This window comes from Salvia hispanica, chromosome 3 (genome assembly GCF_029641045.1).
Source record: "Salvia hispanica isolate PSC_SH4W2 chromosome 3, Shi_PSC_v1, whole genome shotgun sequence".
NCBI lineage: Eukaryota > Viridiplantae > Streptophyta > Magnoliopsida > Lamiales > Lamiaceae > Salvia > Salvia hispanica.
In genome coordinates, this window is record NC_142694.1 from 20,648,558 (window position 1) to 20,668,022 (window position 19,465).

General features: G+C 34.4%; 1 protein-coding gene and 1 pseudogene across 1 annotated transcript; one reads left to right on the plus strand and one right to left on the minus strand.

Moving 5' to 3' along the window:
- The first annotated feature begins 10,439 nt into the window (after positions 1-10,439).
- On the plus strand, positions 10,440-14,099 carry LOC125214390 (transcription factor bHLH144-like). Its single transcript, XM_048115391.1, has 4 exons — positions 10,440-10,595; positions 11,291-11,430; positions 12,057-12,242; positions 12,827-14,099. The coding sequence occupies exon 4, from the start codon at positions 13,088-13,090 to the stop codon at positions 13,790-13,792; it is 705 nt and encodes a 234-aa protein (XP_047971348.1). The 5' UTR covers positions 10,440-10,595; positions 11,291-11,430; positions 12,057-12,242; positions 12,827-13,087; the 3' UTR covers positions 13,793-14,099.
- Positions 14,100-17,075: 2,976 nt separating this feature from the next.
- On the minus strand, positions 17,076-18,381 carry LOC125209501 (putative purine permease 10 pseudogene; annotated as a pseudogene).
- Positions 18,382-19,465: the final 1,084 nt, after the last annotated feature.

Sequence of the window (19,465 nt, forward strand, 5' to 3'; positions counted from 1 at the left end):
ATTGGAAAATTTTGTGACTATATTGCGGTGAAAATGATAAGGTATCTGGGCTGAAAATTTAAAATATGGAGTAGTATATTTTTGGGCCAAGGTCCATCAGCTCCGTGTGCCTCTGACATATAATCCATCATAAAGCTTTTTCTGTTATATTTATTCTTTTTGTATAAATTATGAAATGATGAAATTCGTACACTTATATTATAATCGGTCTTGGATTCTAATTTCGTCAATAGATATGCATTCGTTTAATACACTCTCCATAAAGGCATAAACTCATGTCAATGACCTCATATATGTAGTAAGTTGGAATTTTTGCCATGAGACAAATAAGAAAAATGTCAAAGTTATAATAAAATTAAGGCTATGAGATTGACCTGAAATTGACCGATTTTGATATATTTTTGGACAATTTACACTAATTTTAATTTCTTTTATTTATATAAATTTCATAAACTCATCTACAATACAAATTTCATTGAAATAAAAAAAATAAAATAAAAAATAAAAAAAAAGAAGCTCGTGACTAAAATTTTAAACTTTCGGTAATTTAGTTGAAAAAATTTACGTAATAAGAAAATAAAAGAAAATGGAAAAGACATAGGATTGGAAAGTCCTAATCCTACTTACACTAAAATTATACTCCACTATTTAATTTTTCAAACTAGTCCTTGGTTAGCCTATTTAAATATCAAATATATTTATTTAAATATTTTATAGGATTTAAAAATTTTAATTTTGTTGAAAACATCAAAGTCACGCGTCACATGTGTCACACTTGCACTATGATTGACCAAGAGATGTGGGTGCATTCTAAGTGCTTGTGGTGGCATCATCGCCCGAAGAGTGGGGGTGATATATAAGTGAGTCGTCGTTAATAGTTTTTGTATCGTAAAATTTATTCAATTTTATCATTATGTCAACACAATAAATATATAAAACACGATTGAAAATATAAATACTATCGTATCACATACAATAAACATTTATATATGATTTTTAAAATTTCTTTTACCATCAAACTATGCAATTTTTATTTCATCATATATTCATACCCTTTAGCTGATTGAATTAGTATTTCAATTCGCAAATAACCAATATGAGAAACAAATTAAATAACCAAACAATTTTATATACAAACAACACTAAATATTAACATTTCAAATTTAAAAAAAAAAACAATATTGAGCTGAATTCCAGCGCCAAATCAATCATGGGGAATAATATCTAAATTTTCCCCCAAATCAATATCAATATCTAATTAAAAGTGGCAGCCGCAGCAGAAGTAGAAGAAGCAGAGCTTCGTGACGAGCACACCAGCTTCGAAGATCGAGACGATTTTGAAGAGGACGTTGTCCACGAACCAAACGCGCAAACTGAAGCTGAATTTCCTCTTCCACCGGAATCCGGTGGAGGAGCTCTTCGACTTCCGCCGCCACGAGCGGCTGCTGTCCTTGCTTTTCAGCCTCTTGTAGAATAGTGACGAGAAAACGGACGGCTTCTTCTCCGTTGCGAGCTTTTCATCTCCTTCTCTCAGCAGAGACATTGTTGATTAGATCGATGTAGAAAATTGGAAGAAATTGACGGTATTTTGTGCCTTTTGTTTTTGGTGTTTGGAGTTTGAATTGCAGCGCATTATATATGTAGGCTGAAGAGGGGTAATTTGGGAATAGTATGGCGCAAAATGCAGTTCAACGACAACGATGCCGCGTTTTTTCACGGTCAATTGACTCGTATCTGTATATAATTGCCATCTTCATATGAAATTTTAATATGCATACTTGTGTTTATATAGATTTAGAACATGTATCAAGTAATCCTAGTAATATACATTTACATGACTTACGATAAAGTTTCTTAAATTTCAATCGAACGCATACATTCCAACCAAGCTGGATGTATCCTTAATTAATAGTAATTATTATTATTTTGATAAATTAACAGAATTTTAAAAGGCATGTTTATAGTCGACTAGAATCCAAGATCTCGGACATCGGGTATTAACCACGTTACTACTAGGTAAATACTTCCCCCGTCCCACAATAATTGTCATTCTTTTCCATTTCGGTCCTTCCTATAATAATTGTCACACTTCATTTTTCATTTTTACTGTAAATGGTACTCCAAAGTAGGTCTCACATTCCACTAACTCACTTCAGTCATATTTTATTATAAAACCAATATAAAAAAAGTAGACCATGCATGCCACTAACTTTTTCAATCAACTTTTTTAACATTTCTTAGATTCGTACTCACAGTTAGTTGATTTAACATTTCTTAGATTCGTACTCACAGTAAGAGTGACAATTATTATAGGATAGAGAGTATATGTAAGCATTTTTTACCTTACTGATTTGTTGCAAGTGATCAACCCCAAAATTTTTAATGTTACAAAGGTATTGCTGCTTTTCTTAGTCCACGTGGATTAATTTTTCACATTGACTTGGAGTCTACAATTTTATAACTCATGTCACAATTTGGTCGCTTTTGCAACACTTAAAATGATGCTGTAATCGAACTATTTTAATTGCAATTAACACTTATTAATTTTATTTGAAATTCAATTTTATAGTATTGTATCATTTCTCCCATCTATGGATATCCTATCTAAACCAATGGATTTTAAACACACACAATCAACTTACAATTAATAATTAATATACATATAATTGTTCAAGCCTTATCATATTTCGAGTGTAACGTAAATTATTCTCTACAAATGAACATCTAGAACTATATTGCTTCGCTGTCACACTATAAATCAACAACTTGAATAAAGAATGTTCCAAAGTTAAGGAAGAATGTTCAAATCTTGCATGCCGGCCTATTATCTGTAGACAGAATTTTTGACTCTCAACAAACTATTCCAGTTAAGTTCCAACTGTAGAGAATAATCTTAGGATAATCTCTTAATTTGCTTACAATATAATTTTGTGTTACAAATTAACGTATTTTTGCCAACTTTAGATGTGTTTTCTTGAGCAAATATGAGTTGGAGTGTTCATTCTTTTAAGGAGTTTCTCCTTGCTTTGGGGAATCCTTGCATCTTCTTTTATTAATTTTCAGATAAATTGCAATCTACATATACTTATTAACATTCTTCACTTGCAGTAAATGATTATTATGTTTGCTATAAGAATATTTAAATCATCTCCAATAGTTGTCTTGTCTTCATCCAACCGCTTGGTTATAGTATAAGTATCTAGAAATATTACTTTTATTTGCTCACTCGTAATAGAGTAAAGGTCAAAACTGATCCAGAGCATATGCTCATTTTATGATTTTGGTCATATACTTTACCTTTTGAATTTTTGCATTCTGAATATTTCAACTCGGATCACAATTGATCCTACACTAACAATTCCGTCAATTTTTAAACGGTTTTAACCCAATGTTGACCGATTTTGATGATTTTAATAGTCCCATTCAGGTTAAAACGTTTAAAAATCGGTCAAAATTGGGTTAAAACCGTTTAAAAATTGATGGAATTGTTAGTGTAGGATCAATTATGATCCGAGTTGAAATATTCAAGATGCAAAAATTCAAATGATAAAGCATATGACCAAAATCATAAAATGAGCATATGTCCAGGACCAGTTTTGGCCTTTATTCCTCATAATAATATATAAAATTATTTTTTATTATAATTACTTTATTAATGCTAATAAAAAATATATTTGTTTTTAAAATGCAAAAATACTTAAATAAATACTCCCTTCCCAGCTCATGTGATAATTATAATTACTTTATTAATGCCAATAAAAAATATTTATTTTTAAAATGCAAAAGATATTAAATAATCAGCCCTTATATACTCCCTCCGTCCCCTATTAACTGTCCAATTTTGTCCTTTTCATTTGTCTTTCATTAATTGTCAACTTTCATTTTTTTACCACAAATAGTACTCATTCTGTCTCGTCACATGTGATAATTGTAATTACTTCTTTATTAATGCCAACAAAAAATATATTTGTTTTTAAAATGCAAAAATACTTAAATAAATACTCTCTTCCCAGCTCATGTGATAATTATAATTACTTTATTAATGTCAATAAAAAATATTTATTTTTAAAATGCAAAAAATACTAAATAATCAGCCCTTATATACTCCCTATGTACCCTATTAACTGTCCAATTTTATCCTTTTCATTTATCTTTCATTAATTGTTAGTTTTGATGGATTGGGCTTTCTAAATTTAGGCTTTTGGGTTTAAGACTTCTTTTACCTGTATAGTTTGTACAAGTCACAACACAACGAAAAAAATTCTAATGGCTTACTCTATCCATCTTCCGAAATGTTGAAACAATATAAAATTATTTTTTAACCATATATAAAGATTGAAAAGATAGTTTCTTGAAATATACTCATGCATTTATTTTTTTAACCCAAATAAAGAAGATACTATGATGTACTAGATCATATATCACTCTCTCATGCCAATATTACATATCTATGTCAATTTGATGTTGTGAGAATTTACAACAGTATTGAACTAAAAGCAATAACCAGATTAAAGTTGGGATGAAGTAATTATTCCTGCAAAAAGTGAAAATTAATTTTTAATCTTGTCACACGTGATGGAATAAAAACAAGAAAGGAAAAGTTATAAAAATAAAAATGATTCTTGAAGGAGGAGACGGCCATAGCACATTGGGTTGGCGCTGTCACCACACACGCGTGCGTTTAGCATGCGCCTAAACTTATTTCACTTCAATTAATTTCCCTATTTTTAATACTCTCGTCTCAATAAATATAAAACAGTTTTTAATATAAAATTTTATATAGTATTATTTTGTGAGTTAATAAATAAAGATTAAAGTAAATAATATGAAAAGATAGAGATGGTAGTTAAGGAAACGTTTTATTTTTTATAAAACAACCTAAAAAGAAAAATATTTCATTTTTAATTGGAAACAGAGAACTTTTTACGCCTATTTAGGTTCACTAATTAGATTAGCACGATTCCAATTTTCAAGGATGTGGTTGAGTGACACGGGTCGTTTATTCTTAATTAAATGGTTCGGGGATTGATCCTTATTACGCGATTAGTAATTAGGGCATCCACAGTGGGACGCCCTAAGCGACGCCCTATGCACCGCCATGTCAGCATTTTATTCTCCGCCACTTCCACCTGCAATGGGGCGGACTATAGCCCGCCCTAAGCCACGCCCTAAGCATTTTATCTATTATTTGAATATTTAAATACTTCAAAATTTGGAAAAAAAAAATTCATTTCATTAAAATTAAAACATTACACTACGAATGTGAAAAAACTACAAATTCTCAACGGCGGTTGCGGTTCCAAACTTCTTCAATCATGTCGATCATGAGCTGAGTATGGTCTTGTTGGCTACGCATTGAGCCCTGTCGCTGTAGAACCTCACCGAAGCCCATCAGTAATCCTCGAGTGACAGGCGGGGTCGCCGTGCTGGAGCTAGGTCTAGCTTCATCATCCACCCAATCGGTGACATGTCCAACTTCTTGTTCGACTATCATGTTATGCATAATGATGCACGCATACATGACGTCGGCGATGACTTCCTTGTACCAAAAACGCGCCGGACCTTTCACGATTGCCCACCGCAATTGGAGCACCCCAAAAGCCCGCTCCACATCCTTCCGCGCAGACTCCTGCTTTGCCGCAAACAAGACTCTCCCCTCACCAATTGGGCAACTGATCGTCTTCAAAAAAACATGCCACCTTGAGTATATGTCATCGGCCAAGTTAGACCTGCCCAAGGTTTACCGAACCGGCGGTTAAAACCGAAACCGTAACCGTCGGTTACGGTTCTGAACCGAAACTGTGAGAATTTACCCAAACCGAAACTATCGATTTTTGAATCGTGGTTCGGTTCAAGTTCAAAAAATTTCAAACCGAAACCGTGCCGGAACCGCCGGTTCCGTGCGGTTCCAAACCGGAACCGCGAAAAACCGCCGGAAAACCATGAAACCAAGCCAGAACCGCAAAAAATCTGCTGTTCGGAACCGTGAAAAACCGTCGGAAAACTGCCGGTTCCGAATCGAAACGAAAACCGGCGGTTTTGGAACCGGAATCGTAACCGCGAAACACCCTCACGGTTCGGTTCCGGTTCAATAATTTCCAAAACCGGAACCGGCGGTTCCGAACCGTAACCGCCGATTCCTGAACCGTGGGCACCTCTAGGTCAAGTAGTACCCCATATGATGTCTGCGGCCGTTGGCAGTGAACTCGATGGCCGGTCCGCGACCCCTGAACTGATTCGCGAAGAGGGTGGACGAGTTGAGGACGTTGATGTCGTTGTTCGACCCGGCTACACCGAAGTAGGCATGCCAGATCCAGAGACGGTGGTCAGCGACGGCTTCCAGGATCATCGTAGGGTGGCTGCCCTTCTAGCCGCTGGTAAATTGGCCTCTCCACGCTGTCGGACAGTTCTTCCACTGCCAGTGCATACAGTCGATGCTCCCTAGCATCCCAGGGAAGCCGTGCACCGTCTCGTGCATCCTCACCAGCCTCTGGCAATCATCAGCAGTCGGGCGCTGCAAATATGTGTCGCCAAAAGCCTCCACAACTATCTTACAAAATTTCTTGAGACATTCCCGGCTAGTTGTATCCCTGACGTGAAGGTACTCGTCGAACATATCGCTGTGGTGCCGTAGGCCAACTGCCGGATCGCAACCGTGCACTTCTGCAACGGCGTAAGTCCGGGTCTGCCGATGTCGTCTTCCCGATACTGGAAGTATACATCACGTCCCTCCAACGTGTGCACAATGCGGAGAAAAAGATCTCGGCTCATTCTAAAACGGCGGTGAAAAACATTCGGGCCCCACAGTGGATTCTCGGCAAAATAATCTACGAACAGACGTTCGTGAGCTACGTCGTGCTCGCGCGGGGCATACGTCCGACGTCGTATCGGCTGAGGGACCTGCGCCACCGCCGCCGCTGCCTGCTCCCGCTGCATTTGTGCCAAGCATTCCACCGCGACTTCATTAACGGCATCGAACAAGGCTCGAGTCAAGGCCCGTCTGCAGCCATCCGATGTACTCAAATCGTAGTCGTCAGGATTCATTTTTGAGAAGATGAGAGAGAATAATTGAAGAGAAATTGAAGAGATGTGAAATTGGAGTGTGTGAAATGGCAGAGAATTGTGGTGTTTAAATAAGAAAAAATTTTGGAAAAAAAAAAAAGAAAACGCGTGAGCATTGTCCATCGCATCGTCCGCGATGCCAAAGTGGCGGACGATGCGACGGACGATGCATCGTCCGTCGCATCGTCCGCCCCATTGTGGATGCTCTTGAGTATGACGAAGAAAACTTTTGATCTAACAAAAGAAAATTAGATTAGCACAAAATTAACCTGTTGCTATTTGGTTGGGTGACCAATAAATTCAAATTTAAATTTATTTATCATCTGAAGTGAGTTTGAATGTTTATTTTGACCTATTTTGTGGTGAGGTAGTTTTACACATGATATATGACCACAAAAAGATGGTTTGAGACATGTTCATATGTGAATACAATTCATGTTTCAATAATAATTTTCTTATTATTTTACTACTATGCGTTTATTAGATAGTACTATGATTTTTGACACATTTTATATGAAATGGTCTAAACTTTGTGGATAATGGGACTAATATATCATTTTCTTTTTTCCAACCGGATAAGAACATAAATGGTCGTTACTAGAAAGTGATGTCTCGAATATATAATAAAATAAGAAATATGTTAAACTATCTCGTGCTAATATTTTATTTTAATTGATTCAGTCATCTTGTTTGTAGAAGTTTAGATTGATATTTACCGTTATTTTCTTATAATTGTGGATTAATTTTTTTTAATTATAATTAAAAATCCTTTATTTAAAAATGCTATGGCCCAAGTTTTAATTAGTCTAACTTTATGACGGCAAATATGAAACGAATTTATTAGAATGATCGTTTGATTGGTTGAATTTGTCGTACATAATGGGCAGATTAATATTGATATTGATTGAATATCGTGATTATTAATTTCACCTCTAAATTCTTGATTGCAATCATTACAGTATAATTTATTAATTGAGTTATGAGCTACCATCCATATTCTTGCCACAAGCAAAAAGGAAAAATTGACCAAGTCAATATGACCTAACATTTATCCTCTTCGTCTATAAAATAATATCTCATTTTTATAAATTTTGGATATTAGTAATTTTAAATTTTATTTTTTAATCACTTTAAATAAGAGGAATTGTTTATTTTAACTTATTACATTCATATTTTATTATAAAATTTATAAAATTGAAATTCATTTTCTTTAATTTATTTTTTTAAATTTTTATAAAATTAAATAATTTCTTAAAATTTATACTGAATCAAAATAAGACTATAAATAATAAAAAAAAAAGTATAAAATATAAGATTATCTTTAACTGGAATGGCAGAGAGGATTTTGATTGGTGATTGACTTTGTCAGCAACCTCTAAATAATGAAATTGAAGAATGTTGGATTCGCGTGGTTCATTGCCTCATTGGCTTTCAATTTTCCACATTGCTCCAGTCGCCAAATCATTCACACTTCATATCAAAGCATGCTTCTCTTTTTCTTTTTATTTATTTATTTATTATATTCCACCAATGTCAAAAACATATTTTGAGATACTACGAGTTTAAATGTATGATTTATAAAGTATGAGAAAATAAAAAAGAAAAATTGTTTAAAGCTTTATTAGTTAAAAAAATAATTCTCCTTATTAGTGGAGGGATAAAAATAGCAAACATAGTCTATTTTAATGAAACGAGAGAGTATTATTAAATTATTTTATATTTTCCTTTTACAACAAATACCATTGGCAAAACGGGTTACCTGCGGATACCCGCATTCAACAAGTCGGATACCCGGTTTGATTTTAGTCAAATTTTTTGTCCCAATATCAGTCCCACGACAAATCAGGATTACCCGATACCCGTGTTGGGTATCCCGTACCCGACCTAAAACCCTGATAGAAAATTTAAAAACTCTAATAATCGACAATGTTCCCTAATTTACTATATTAATATCGATGGTTAACTTTGAATAGATTGAGAATAAAAGTTAGGGGACATTCTATGACTAGTTCCGGTGTGTTTTCAATTGTATGTTCGTTGGAATATAAAAATTTACAAAAGAACTCTTAGATTCTATAGTATTAAAAAATAGTACTACATCCGTCCCATAAAAATATATGCACTTTCCATTTTCGTTCGCCCCACAAAAATATGTGCATTCTATTTTTGGAGTATCAATTTAATAATGTAGGTCCTACTACCAACTAACACTACTTTAACTATCATTCTCCTCCTCTATATTACTTTACCAATTACCCATATTTTTATGGGATAGAGGTAGTATATGTCTATTATTAATAATATCGGATGTTATCTGGAATAATTGGTATACCCGTTACCTGCAAAACTCTAAAACACACTATCATATCCCGTTATCGTCGGGTAACAGAAACCTAAGACCGACAGGTAGCGGGTCGAGATGAGAATTACCCATTATCCGCTACTCATTTTACCACCCCGAACTCAAATGTGTACCGAAAGATTCGACGATGATTTGACAGTGGTATTGATTGATATTGATTATGATCACTGCGTAAAGTAATATTGAACCCTTGTTTAATTATAAATAATTTAATTACGTAAAATTATTCACTACTTGTGTTTAAATTTTCCAACATAGATTAATTAATCCAACACAACATTGTTTAATTAAATAACATATTTTTAACAAGAATGGGTATAGTAAAAGAATATTATTTATTGTACTGAAATACTCCCTCCGTCCCGCTTTAGCAGTCCCATTGACTTTTCTACCATCTTTTTGTAAAAATGATAAAAAATAGTTAAAGTGAAGAAATGGTAAAGTAAGAGAACCAATAATGTATGTAGATAAGACTCTTCTCTATATTATTCTCTCTCTTAATCTACCATTTCTCCCCTTTAACTATTTTTTATCATTTTTACAAAAAGATAGCAGAAAAGTCAATGGGACTGCTAAAGCGGGACGGAGAGAGTAAATTTCAACTAATTATTGGTATAAAAAATATTTTTCAAACAACTTAGAAAGGGGATTTCATACAAACTTATTTATCAATTCTTTAATTTCTAGCTAAAAAAAAGTACTCTTTCCATCCCAAGATATTAGACTCACTTTTTTTAGACATAGAAATTTAAGAGATATTGTTACACGAATCTAATATCTTGGGACGGATGGAATATCTTTCTAGAACGCAGAGTAAATAAATGTACTTAAGAAATAAAAAATGTCAAAAGGTTTGAATTAAATATTTTTACGAATTCCAGTATTAGATACGCATTTTGTCAAACACCTCGTGGACGCCTACCTTTTTCTCATCACGCGTGCTCGCCCAATCCGACGGCCACCACCGCATCATCCAACGGACCTCCGTTGCATTCATTCTCTCTCCTCTCCATGCTTTTACTGCATTTAATAATCTTCACACGCCAATCCTCCACTAGGACCACCACTTTTTTCAACCTCTCTCTCCCACTCACCAAAAATATCACCTCTTTCATTATTCCCTCTGAACAACCGATTCTGCTGTGGGTTTTTTTATTTCATTTTCTTCTTGGTAATCTTCGCCGCTCAGCTTAAGCTCAGCTCGTGTTGTTTCTGCTCAAATTTTCTGATTTCGTTTTGAACTGTGTTGATTCTGTTGATTAGTTGATTGTTGCCTTGGTGTGGATGATTTGATTAGTGGAACTTCGATTTTTTTTTTTTTTCTATAAACTTTTGTGATTTGAGTTTTTGTTTGTTCATGATCCGTCTCTGATCATTTTGGGGCTTTCTGAGATTGTGATTTGTGAAAGCGATCTGGGGTTTTTATGTGTTTCTAATTGTTCTGGAAATGTTGCATCTTTGATATCAGATTTATGCCCTTTATTGAAGAAATTAGGTTTTGCAGTTTTAGAATTTTATTTTTATTTTTGAGCTGTATTAAAACATAGTGAAGAATTAATTTTTTCTTTATGGATGTGATTTTGCATTTCTGATAGTTACTTTTTATAGTTTCTTGTTTTTTTCACTTTAATGTGCTGTGAAGCCTGAGATCCTAAGTGTTTGATGAATTTCTCTCCTTCTCTGATATAATACAGTGTTTCCTCATAGTTAAAGAGTTGATTTGGTTGCAACTGTTTTAGCTTTCTTGAATTATTTTGATTAAATACTTGATTTCGTGATATAATACTGTTATGCTGTTTATATGTATACATCAATTATTCACAACTGGTATTGATTTGTCTTTGATTATGTTTGTTTGTGCTACAGAAAGGGGTAGGTGTCATACATATTAAATTTATTGAGCTTAAGAAGTAGATCAACATGCCGTGGGTATCTCCGAATTATTTTGGGAAGCGTCTGCGATTGGTTGTATTCTTTCTCGTTATCCTATAAATCAATTCCATTTGGTGAGTTCTCAGCATATGCCCTTTCCATATTAGCATTTTTGTATTTGTGCAAACTTCAATGCTTGATTTACATTGATAGATATGTGTATGATGCATAAATGTTAGTACTTCATTGCGGTCTTGTATGGCATCTTCAAACCTATTGCTTGCTTGTTTTTGGAACAATGTGTATGGTTTTAGGGTCTCCAAATAGTAGTTTACATACCCATGTTGAAGCATGAAATTTATACAGATTCGTTGTGTTTTACTCCCTCCGTCCCAAGATATTAGACTCGTATACCACTTTGGGGTGTCCCAACATACTTGAGCCATTTCTATTTATGGTAAAAATCTACTTTATTATCAATTCCACTTACACAACTAAACAACACCTCCTAAATTCTTGTGCCACAAGAAATGAGTCTAATATCTTGGGACTGAGGGAGTAATTTTTATGTGCCTTTGAAATAATAAAAGTTCAACTTGATTGTGATTGGGAATTGTAATCCCTAATGGGGGGTTTATGAACCCTAAATTTCCTTTCTGCACCTATTTGAGTTGTCGCAGACTAATTTCTTATTTAGTTTGCTTCAACTTTTGAGTAATCTGATATATTTCGAATAACCTGTTGAGTTTGTTTCTTGCAGACAAGTTTTTTTGAGCTGCCTTATTTTGGTCGACTTGTCTACTAGCTATATTTTGTCGTGGTGGGTGAAGTGAGAAGAATGCGCATTGCTGTCTCTCGAAAGAAAAATCAGAAAGCAAAACAACTGGCACAGATTAATATGAGTATTGGAAGCATTGCTTTTTACCAATTGATGCAAGTTAGACAGGTTAGTGCTTTCTTTGTATTTTCCATGAAGTTGTGTAATTTTCCCTTTTCAATTACTTATTCTACAATCGAGTCACTTAAACATTACAACTTACAATTGATGGTATAGATTGTTTTTCCTATTAAGGGGGGTGTCTTCTTTCAGGACAAATGCTTGGTACTTTGTGTTAGCATTTCTTGTAAAGTCATTATACTTGAGATCTAGGGTGTTTTGGATAGAATTAATCATACTGTATCATTTTAATTAATTTGGTACAGTGTGAATGTCTTATAAGTGCATGTCTTGCATTGAATCATTAAACATTTCTTAAAAGGCCTTCGATGTCAAGATCTCTAGATCATTTAATTTAATAGGGCTTAAAATTCAATTCTTTTCAAGTCGTTCTTTAGTTTATTGTTTATCTTTAATGTGACAGGATCGTGTTTAAGTAATAGTACTATTTTAACCATGCGTGTGCATTTTGTAGTGCACTCGGTTCTTGCTTTTGCTTGATGATGATACACGACGAATCGATTGACCTGCATGTTTGAATTTGTTGCTGAATTGGATTCTAAACTATTTTCTTGCATATCTATTGCTTGCAGGCTGAATATTTCCGTCAGTTGCTTAAGCCTGTTACGTAGTCTGGGCATCAGAATTGACATTTGTTATCATTTGGTTGGGTGAAATCAATTTAGAACTGATAAAAGTCTGCCCCATTTAGCCTTGATGGATACAACTTAGTTCAACCTTTAGCCTTTCCTCAAGAATTTATTTCTTTTCCCCAAATTCTGTCCAAAACTGAATCGTTATCATTACAAGCCACTTCGTATTTGTTTCCTGAAAAACTTTCTAGACAAGCTTTCATGCATAGCAACCTGCCAAACTTCCCTGAAAAGCCGATGCCCCCTCTTGGTGATCAAGTGGGCTATTGCACGCAAAATGCTCATATGGCTTCTCTCTTTGATGGGCTCGTCGCCCCCGACAATATCAAACCCCGTATGCCTTTTGGCAACATTGATATACAACCCACCGATGCCTGCCCAAGAAACTTCATAATCTTCGACCAAACCAAGAACCGAAGCCAGATAATGCTCCACCCGGAGATAAGCTCCAAAATGTTCTATCCCGGTTTTGGTGTCCATACGGCTCTCTTCCAAGAGACCGTCGGTCTAAAGGCTTCGAATGACGAAGGAGAAGCTACGACATCTCAACCGAAAGAAGATTCGGATGACATTGATGCTCTTCTAGGTACGGAATATGTAGAAGAATCCGATGATGAAGTGAGCACAGGGCGAACAAACGGCGTCTACGAGTGCAGCTCCCCGGATTCGTGCTCGAACTACGAGTCCGTGTCCAAGAGGAGCCGGCCCCTGTTCAAGAAGTCGAATGAGAACCGTGGCAACGACAAGAAACGCCAGAAAGTGAGGAAAATGGTGAAGGCGTTGAGAGGGATCGTTCCCGGTGCTAACAGGATGAGCTCTGTTGCTGTGCTTGATGAAGCTGTCCGTTATCTGAAGTCCCTCCGCGTGGAGGTGAAGAAGCTCGGAGTTGGAAGCTCGAATGAGTAGAGCTCGATCGATTGCCAGGTCAGCTGACAAGATCATTTCTTGGTTTAATGTCTTAATGCTAAGCAGCATATTTGCCTATAAATTTGTAGCCAAGATTTCATATTCTTGGCCAGCAAAGATTTGCCATATCTGTTGTTTAATAATTATTGTGGAATAGTGTTGATGATTATCTAGTTGTAGCTTTTGATGGAAATATGCTAAATTTTCAGTTTAGTATGTTATTTCTGTAGCAGTGTTCTTAAAAAGAGTAACTTTGTAATCTTGAACTTGCAGCTTGTTTATACGATTATGTAGCAATGCTTCTTTATACCCGTGATATATTGTATTCCTATTGTTTCACAGTAGCTGATTCAATTTTTTTTAAGAAAAACTTCAAAATCAACCCTTGTGCCTTTGACTTAGATTGGACTTGGATATTGATAATTAGTCTTTGGGTTATTCTTTGGGCTTGGAGCTTGGTCCAAGCCCCAATAAATAGAGTAGCCACTCCAAGTATTCTCCACCAACACAATCCACAAAGCACTCTCTGCATCATAAGCACTCTCTCCCTCTTTGCATAGTTTTTTGTTGAAGTTTTGGCCTCAGTCCCTCACCTTACCTAGTTCGCCTGAGCTTGTTCTATCTGTGCGGTGCTGCAGTGAACAAAACTTAGCCGCTTTATCTTTGGAGGTGACACGCCACTTCGAGAGCACTACACGAGACGTATCTCATTTTGTGAAAAGAGGACTACTCAACTCGGTTGATTCTCCTTCACGTTTTGTTGTTTCTGTTCTAGTTCAATTTAATTCTGTTTATGGTAATCTCCCCATGAAAACATAGTCTCGCAACATACTCTTGTCCCAATATTTAAGATTTACATTTTGGTAACAAAATTTAGATATATTTTCAGAAGGTGTCTTATATTGCTAACTCAACCTTAAGTTGCTTACTCCAACTCAATGATAGGCTTTAGTTCTTCAAATTAAGTGTTAAGATTATTCAACTCCGAGTATCAATACAATGTACAAAAATATCAATAAAAGTATTAACGTCAATTAACATCAAATTAGTTATAACTAACTTTTACAAAATATCTCAAAACTTAAATGCATATAACTATCTCAATTTAAATTATTTTTTCGTATAACATATATCAAAATAAAGATAATTTTATAAGGATTCTAACGAGATCCTACATACATATGTTTCGATATCAAAATTTGAAAAAAATTTCATGAATTTTTGTATTTTTCAAGAAACATGTAATATCACCATAGCGTACATAATATGTCAATATAATGTTTGCACAATGTCAATATGAAATTGTTTTGACATTTTCATATCTTCGTGTTGATATATTGTATACACTATATTGACATTGAGTTCATAAACCCTAAATTTGATAGTTGTTATTATCTTTTTAACATTAAAATATGAAAAACGAAATTACACATGACTCAAATTATAGACTATAAGATTTCTAAATCCTATGGTATTAAATTAGTTGTAGTTCGCAGTTAAAAGGATGTATGATCACATCCCTATTCTCAAAAGTGTGCTTAAGATTAATCAATCAATAGTTGAGGGATTATTTCCAAATATTTCACAATCTTCCACCTAATTCTTTTGAATACGTTATTAACATTCGTATTTGTAGCAATATAGTGGCTCTGAATTTTGTTAGATCATCGAAATTAGATGTGCTATGAACTTATGATCCCTTCATGGCAATGTAGTAATGATTGAGCTAAAACTCGCCCACTTCCATAATTTATGCTGCTTTTACTTTAAAGGGGTGTTCGATTTATAAGACTTGAGATAATTAGTCATAGCTAATCCCCTTCGACTAAAAAAATCTCACAATTCAATCATAAATTATATCTTAGTATTATTTTATCTAGAAAATCGAACACCACCTAAATTGCCTATGTTCGAGTGCATTAATACGTGTCAAAATATTACCGGTTCAGTTAAAGGAGAATTAATGCTACAACCAAAAATGATTGAGCATTTTTAGCATGCTATACATGCAAAGCATTAGCTACAAACTATATATGTTAATAATGATTATTAATAGGTTTCTTAACTAAAATGTGAAACGTTAGACAGTTTGGCCGAGTGGTGTAAGGCGCCAGATTTACGTTTCTTAACTAAAATGTAAACTTTTTTTTTTTTTTTGGAGTATGGTAGTAAACTTATTTTTTGGAGTATGGTAGTAAAAGTTTAGATCTCATAAATATTTTAAATACAGAATATTATTTTTTGGAGCATGCTAGTAAACGTTTAGATCTCATAAATATTTTAAATACTTCGTATTTATTTTAGTACGCATTAAATAAGATGAAATACAGATCATCAATATAAATTAATTTTTTTTAAGATAAATAAAGTATAGTACTAAGGGGAGTTTTATATTGCTAACTCAATGCTTAATTGCTAACTACAACTCAATAATAGCCATTAGATATTCAAATTAAAGGCCTAGATCATTAACCACAAAATGTCAATACGATCAACAAAAAACGTCAATAAGACTATAGGATTAATTCCAATAAAAATCAATAGGGGTATTAATGTCAAGTTAGTTATAACTAACTTTTAAAAGAAATCCCAAAACTTTAAATTCATATAACACATATCAAATTAAAGATAATTTTATAAGGATTCCAACGATATACTACATGCATATGTTCCGGCGTCAAAATTTGAAAAAAAATTGAATTTTTTTTTGAATTTTCGTATTTTTGACGAACAGATTTATGTCAATACACCTTACATAATATGTCAATATTATGCTTGTAAAATGTAAATATGAAATTGTGTTGACATTATTATGTCTTCGTGTTGATGTATTTCATACACTGTATTGACATTGTATTTCTAAACCCTAAATTTGATAGTTGTTATTATCTTTTTAATATTAAAAAATGAAAAACGAAATTACACATGACAAATTGTAGACCACAAGATTTCTAAAATTTTATGATCTTAAATTAGTTGTAGTTAGCAACTAAGGGATGAGTTAGCAATTGATCACTCTCCACTATACTAATATATATAAGTGTGATTTAAACTAGAAGCATTTACTATATATATATAAAGATATTAGTAAAAGTATAGATTTCATAAAATATTTCAAGAACTTATATAAGTATTAAGATGTAATATGATTTTAACTAAGATGTACTACTAGTAAATATTTAAGTTGACCATTTGGCACTTAATCAATTTATAAGTTAATTCACTAGGCTATAGAAGATCAAAGATATGCACCTGAATTTATTAACTAGGCTATATTTTCATGATTGACAAGTACTTAACATTTTACTTGGAAATTGTGTGTTCGGTGTCATGTGCTAAACTAAAGTTTGCTTTTATGTGCATCATATATGTCTGATAGTTGTATCTTCAGTTACGTTACATTTTGTATATCTATTACATAACATTAATTGCAATTCAATCTGAAACACGAAAGTCCCTACACACTGCTCAACGGTACTGATACACATAAGATGTGAAACCCCAAACAGCTAAGATGATGGAGATGACCTTGATCCCATCCAAACTTTCATGGAAGAAAATTGCTCCCAAAATCGGAACAATCGGCAACCCAACCGTTGCAATCACATTCGAAAACAATGACGAAACCTCTATAATTAGGCCGACGGATCCTATCGCCTGAAGTTGTGACGCAACAGCGGATGTGGTGACCACTGCCATGTACGCCACCCTCCCGTGCTGGAAATTTTCCATCTCTCTCATTACCGCCGGCCACCCTCCACTAGACGAGAGAGGAACCGCGATGGCACACGTGGAGATTAGGGATTCAAAAATGTTCATGTGCAAAATTGAAGGAAATGTTTCTTGTTTTATAATTTTGTCAGAGACTAGTTCTATCAGTGACAGGGTCAGCGCATAAAGCGCAGACCCCACCAGGGTGCAAAAAGAACCCACCTTAAAGTTCTCTGCCCTGCCTTTTTCAACCCAATCATTTTTGTAATGACTGGGTTGGAAAATGAGCAGGGCGGAGGAGATGGTGAGGAGGACCACCGCGTTAAGTGTGGGTGGGGTAAGTTTCTCTGAGTTGAGGAAAAAGGCGAAGAGGGCGTTGAAGCCAAGTTGGGTAGTGCCGATGAGTGAATATGTGGACACCGGGAGTTGTTGGAGTCCGATTGCATACATAATGCTACAACTGGCTTCAAGCAAACCTAGCAACATGTATAATATTATGGTCATGGTAGTCTTGTTGGATGATTCCTCGTAGATCGAATAGGTTGATCGAGATGAAAAATAGATGTAGAATGGGATAAGAATAGGGAAGCCAACAAATTCAAGAAGTGCAACCAAGAATATGTTGTTTCCACCTCCATTGAAGTATAGTCCACCTAGCAAAGTTGAGCTTGATTCTCCTACAAGAATTAGTAGTGTGTAAGCTAACAAACGGCCCCACGAATGCACGTTTCTTCGTTGATGGATCGAGGGATCATAAGGAGTCTCGATTTGCTCGTCAACTGTGAGAACGAGATTTCAAGAAAGCATCAACATTGATTATGTTTTTTCATATGTATTTTGTGCAAATAAAATGTACCTGATTGACCGGCTTCTCCCATGTTGATGCAATTCAATAGATTATCAAATGCAAGCAGACTAGATGAGGAGTGCTCACGGAATTTGGAGAAATTGTATCGTTCAAAATGAGATTCAGACTTTTAGTCTTTGATGTAATAAATAGATGTAAGAATGTCATTATCTTAGTGTGGAAAAAATATAGCATTCAAGGTACAACTATTTAATCATTTTTACGAAATATAACGGGTGTACAAATTTTTGTTTTAGACATCTGAGATTATTTGACCCAAATTAAGTAGCCCACGTTGGCCTATGACTAACACCCCAAACCCAACATAGATTAGGGGTTTGTAGGGTATACCGTACTAAAAGTTTCATATCGTAACCGTACCGAAAATCTCAGTTTTAGAAAATATTATATTGTTATTGAAGGAACTGGCAGCGGAAGCGTGCGTCGGATTATCATAATTTAATAATTATTAATCGCACAAATAAATTACGTAATAATCAGATCTATTTAGCAGATTATTTAGACAAAAGCTATTCGCGTAATTCTCACATGTATCATGCTCATAACTTGAATTAATCATGCTTTAAGAACATTGAAGCATAAAACATGCTTTTCTACGGAGCAGAAATAATACCTAATTAATTCTCCAACGAATTGATGATGGCTAGCGACTTCTCCACGTGACGCTTTGAATACTAGACCACGGATCTTCTCTCTGGTTCCCGAACTGTACTCCAATATCAGTGTGGGCTGATCTCACCGGAATACTAGGACTTAAATAAAGAAGACAGAAGAAATCTTTTTCCAATTTGGAGAAATTCGAACTCCTCTTACTAGAGGGGGAAGAAAATTTTAGCTATTAAAACTTATGATTTCTGTCTCCTTTATTCTCCTATTTATATTAAGTTCCTTTTGAGCCCAGACAGAGATCTATGGAAGGTTTTGGATATGGGCTCATCCAATTTACTTTTTACTAATTAAATTGAACTTACAATTTAATATAAGCTTTAATTGGAATATTACGAGCAGCCACTACAGAAGTAATATTGAACTCTCCCCATCCAAATCCGAAATTATAAGTAATCCGGGTTTCCGTTTTAACTTTCATTTCCCGC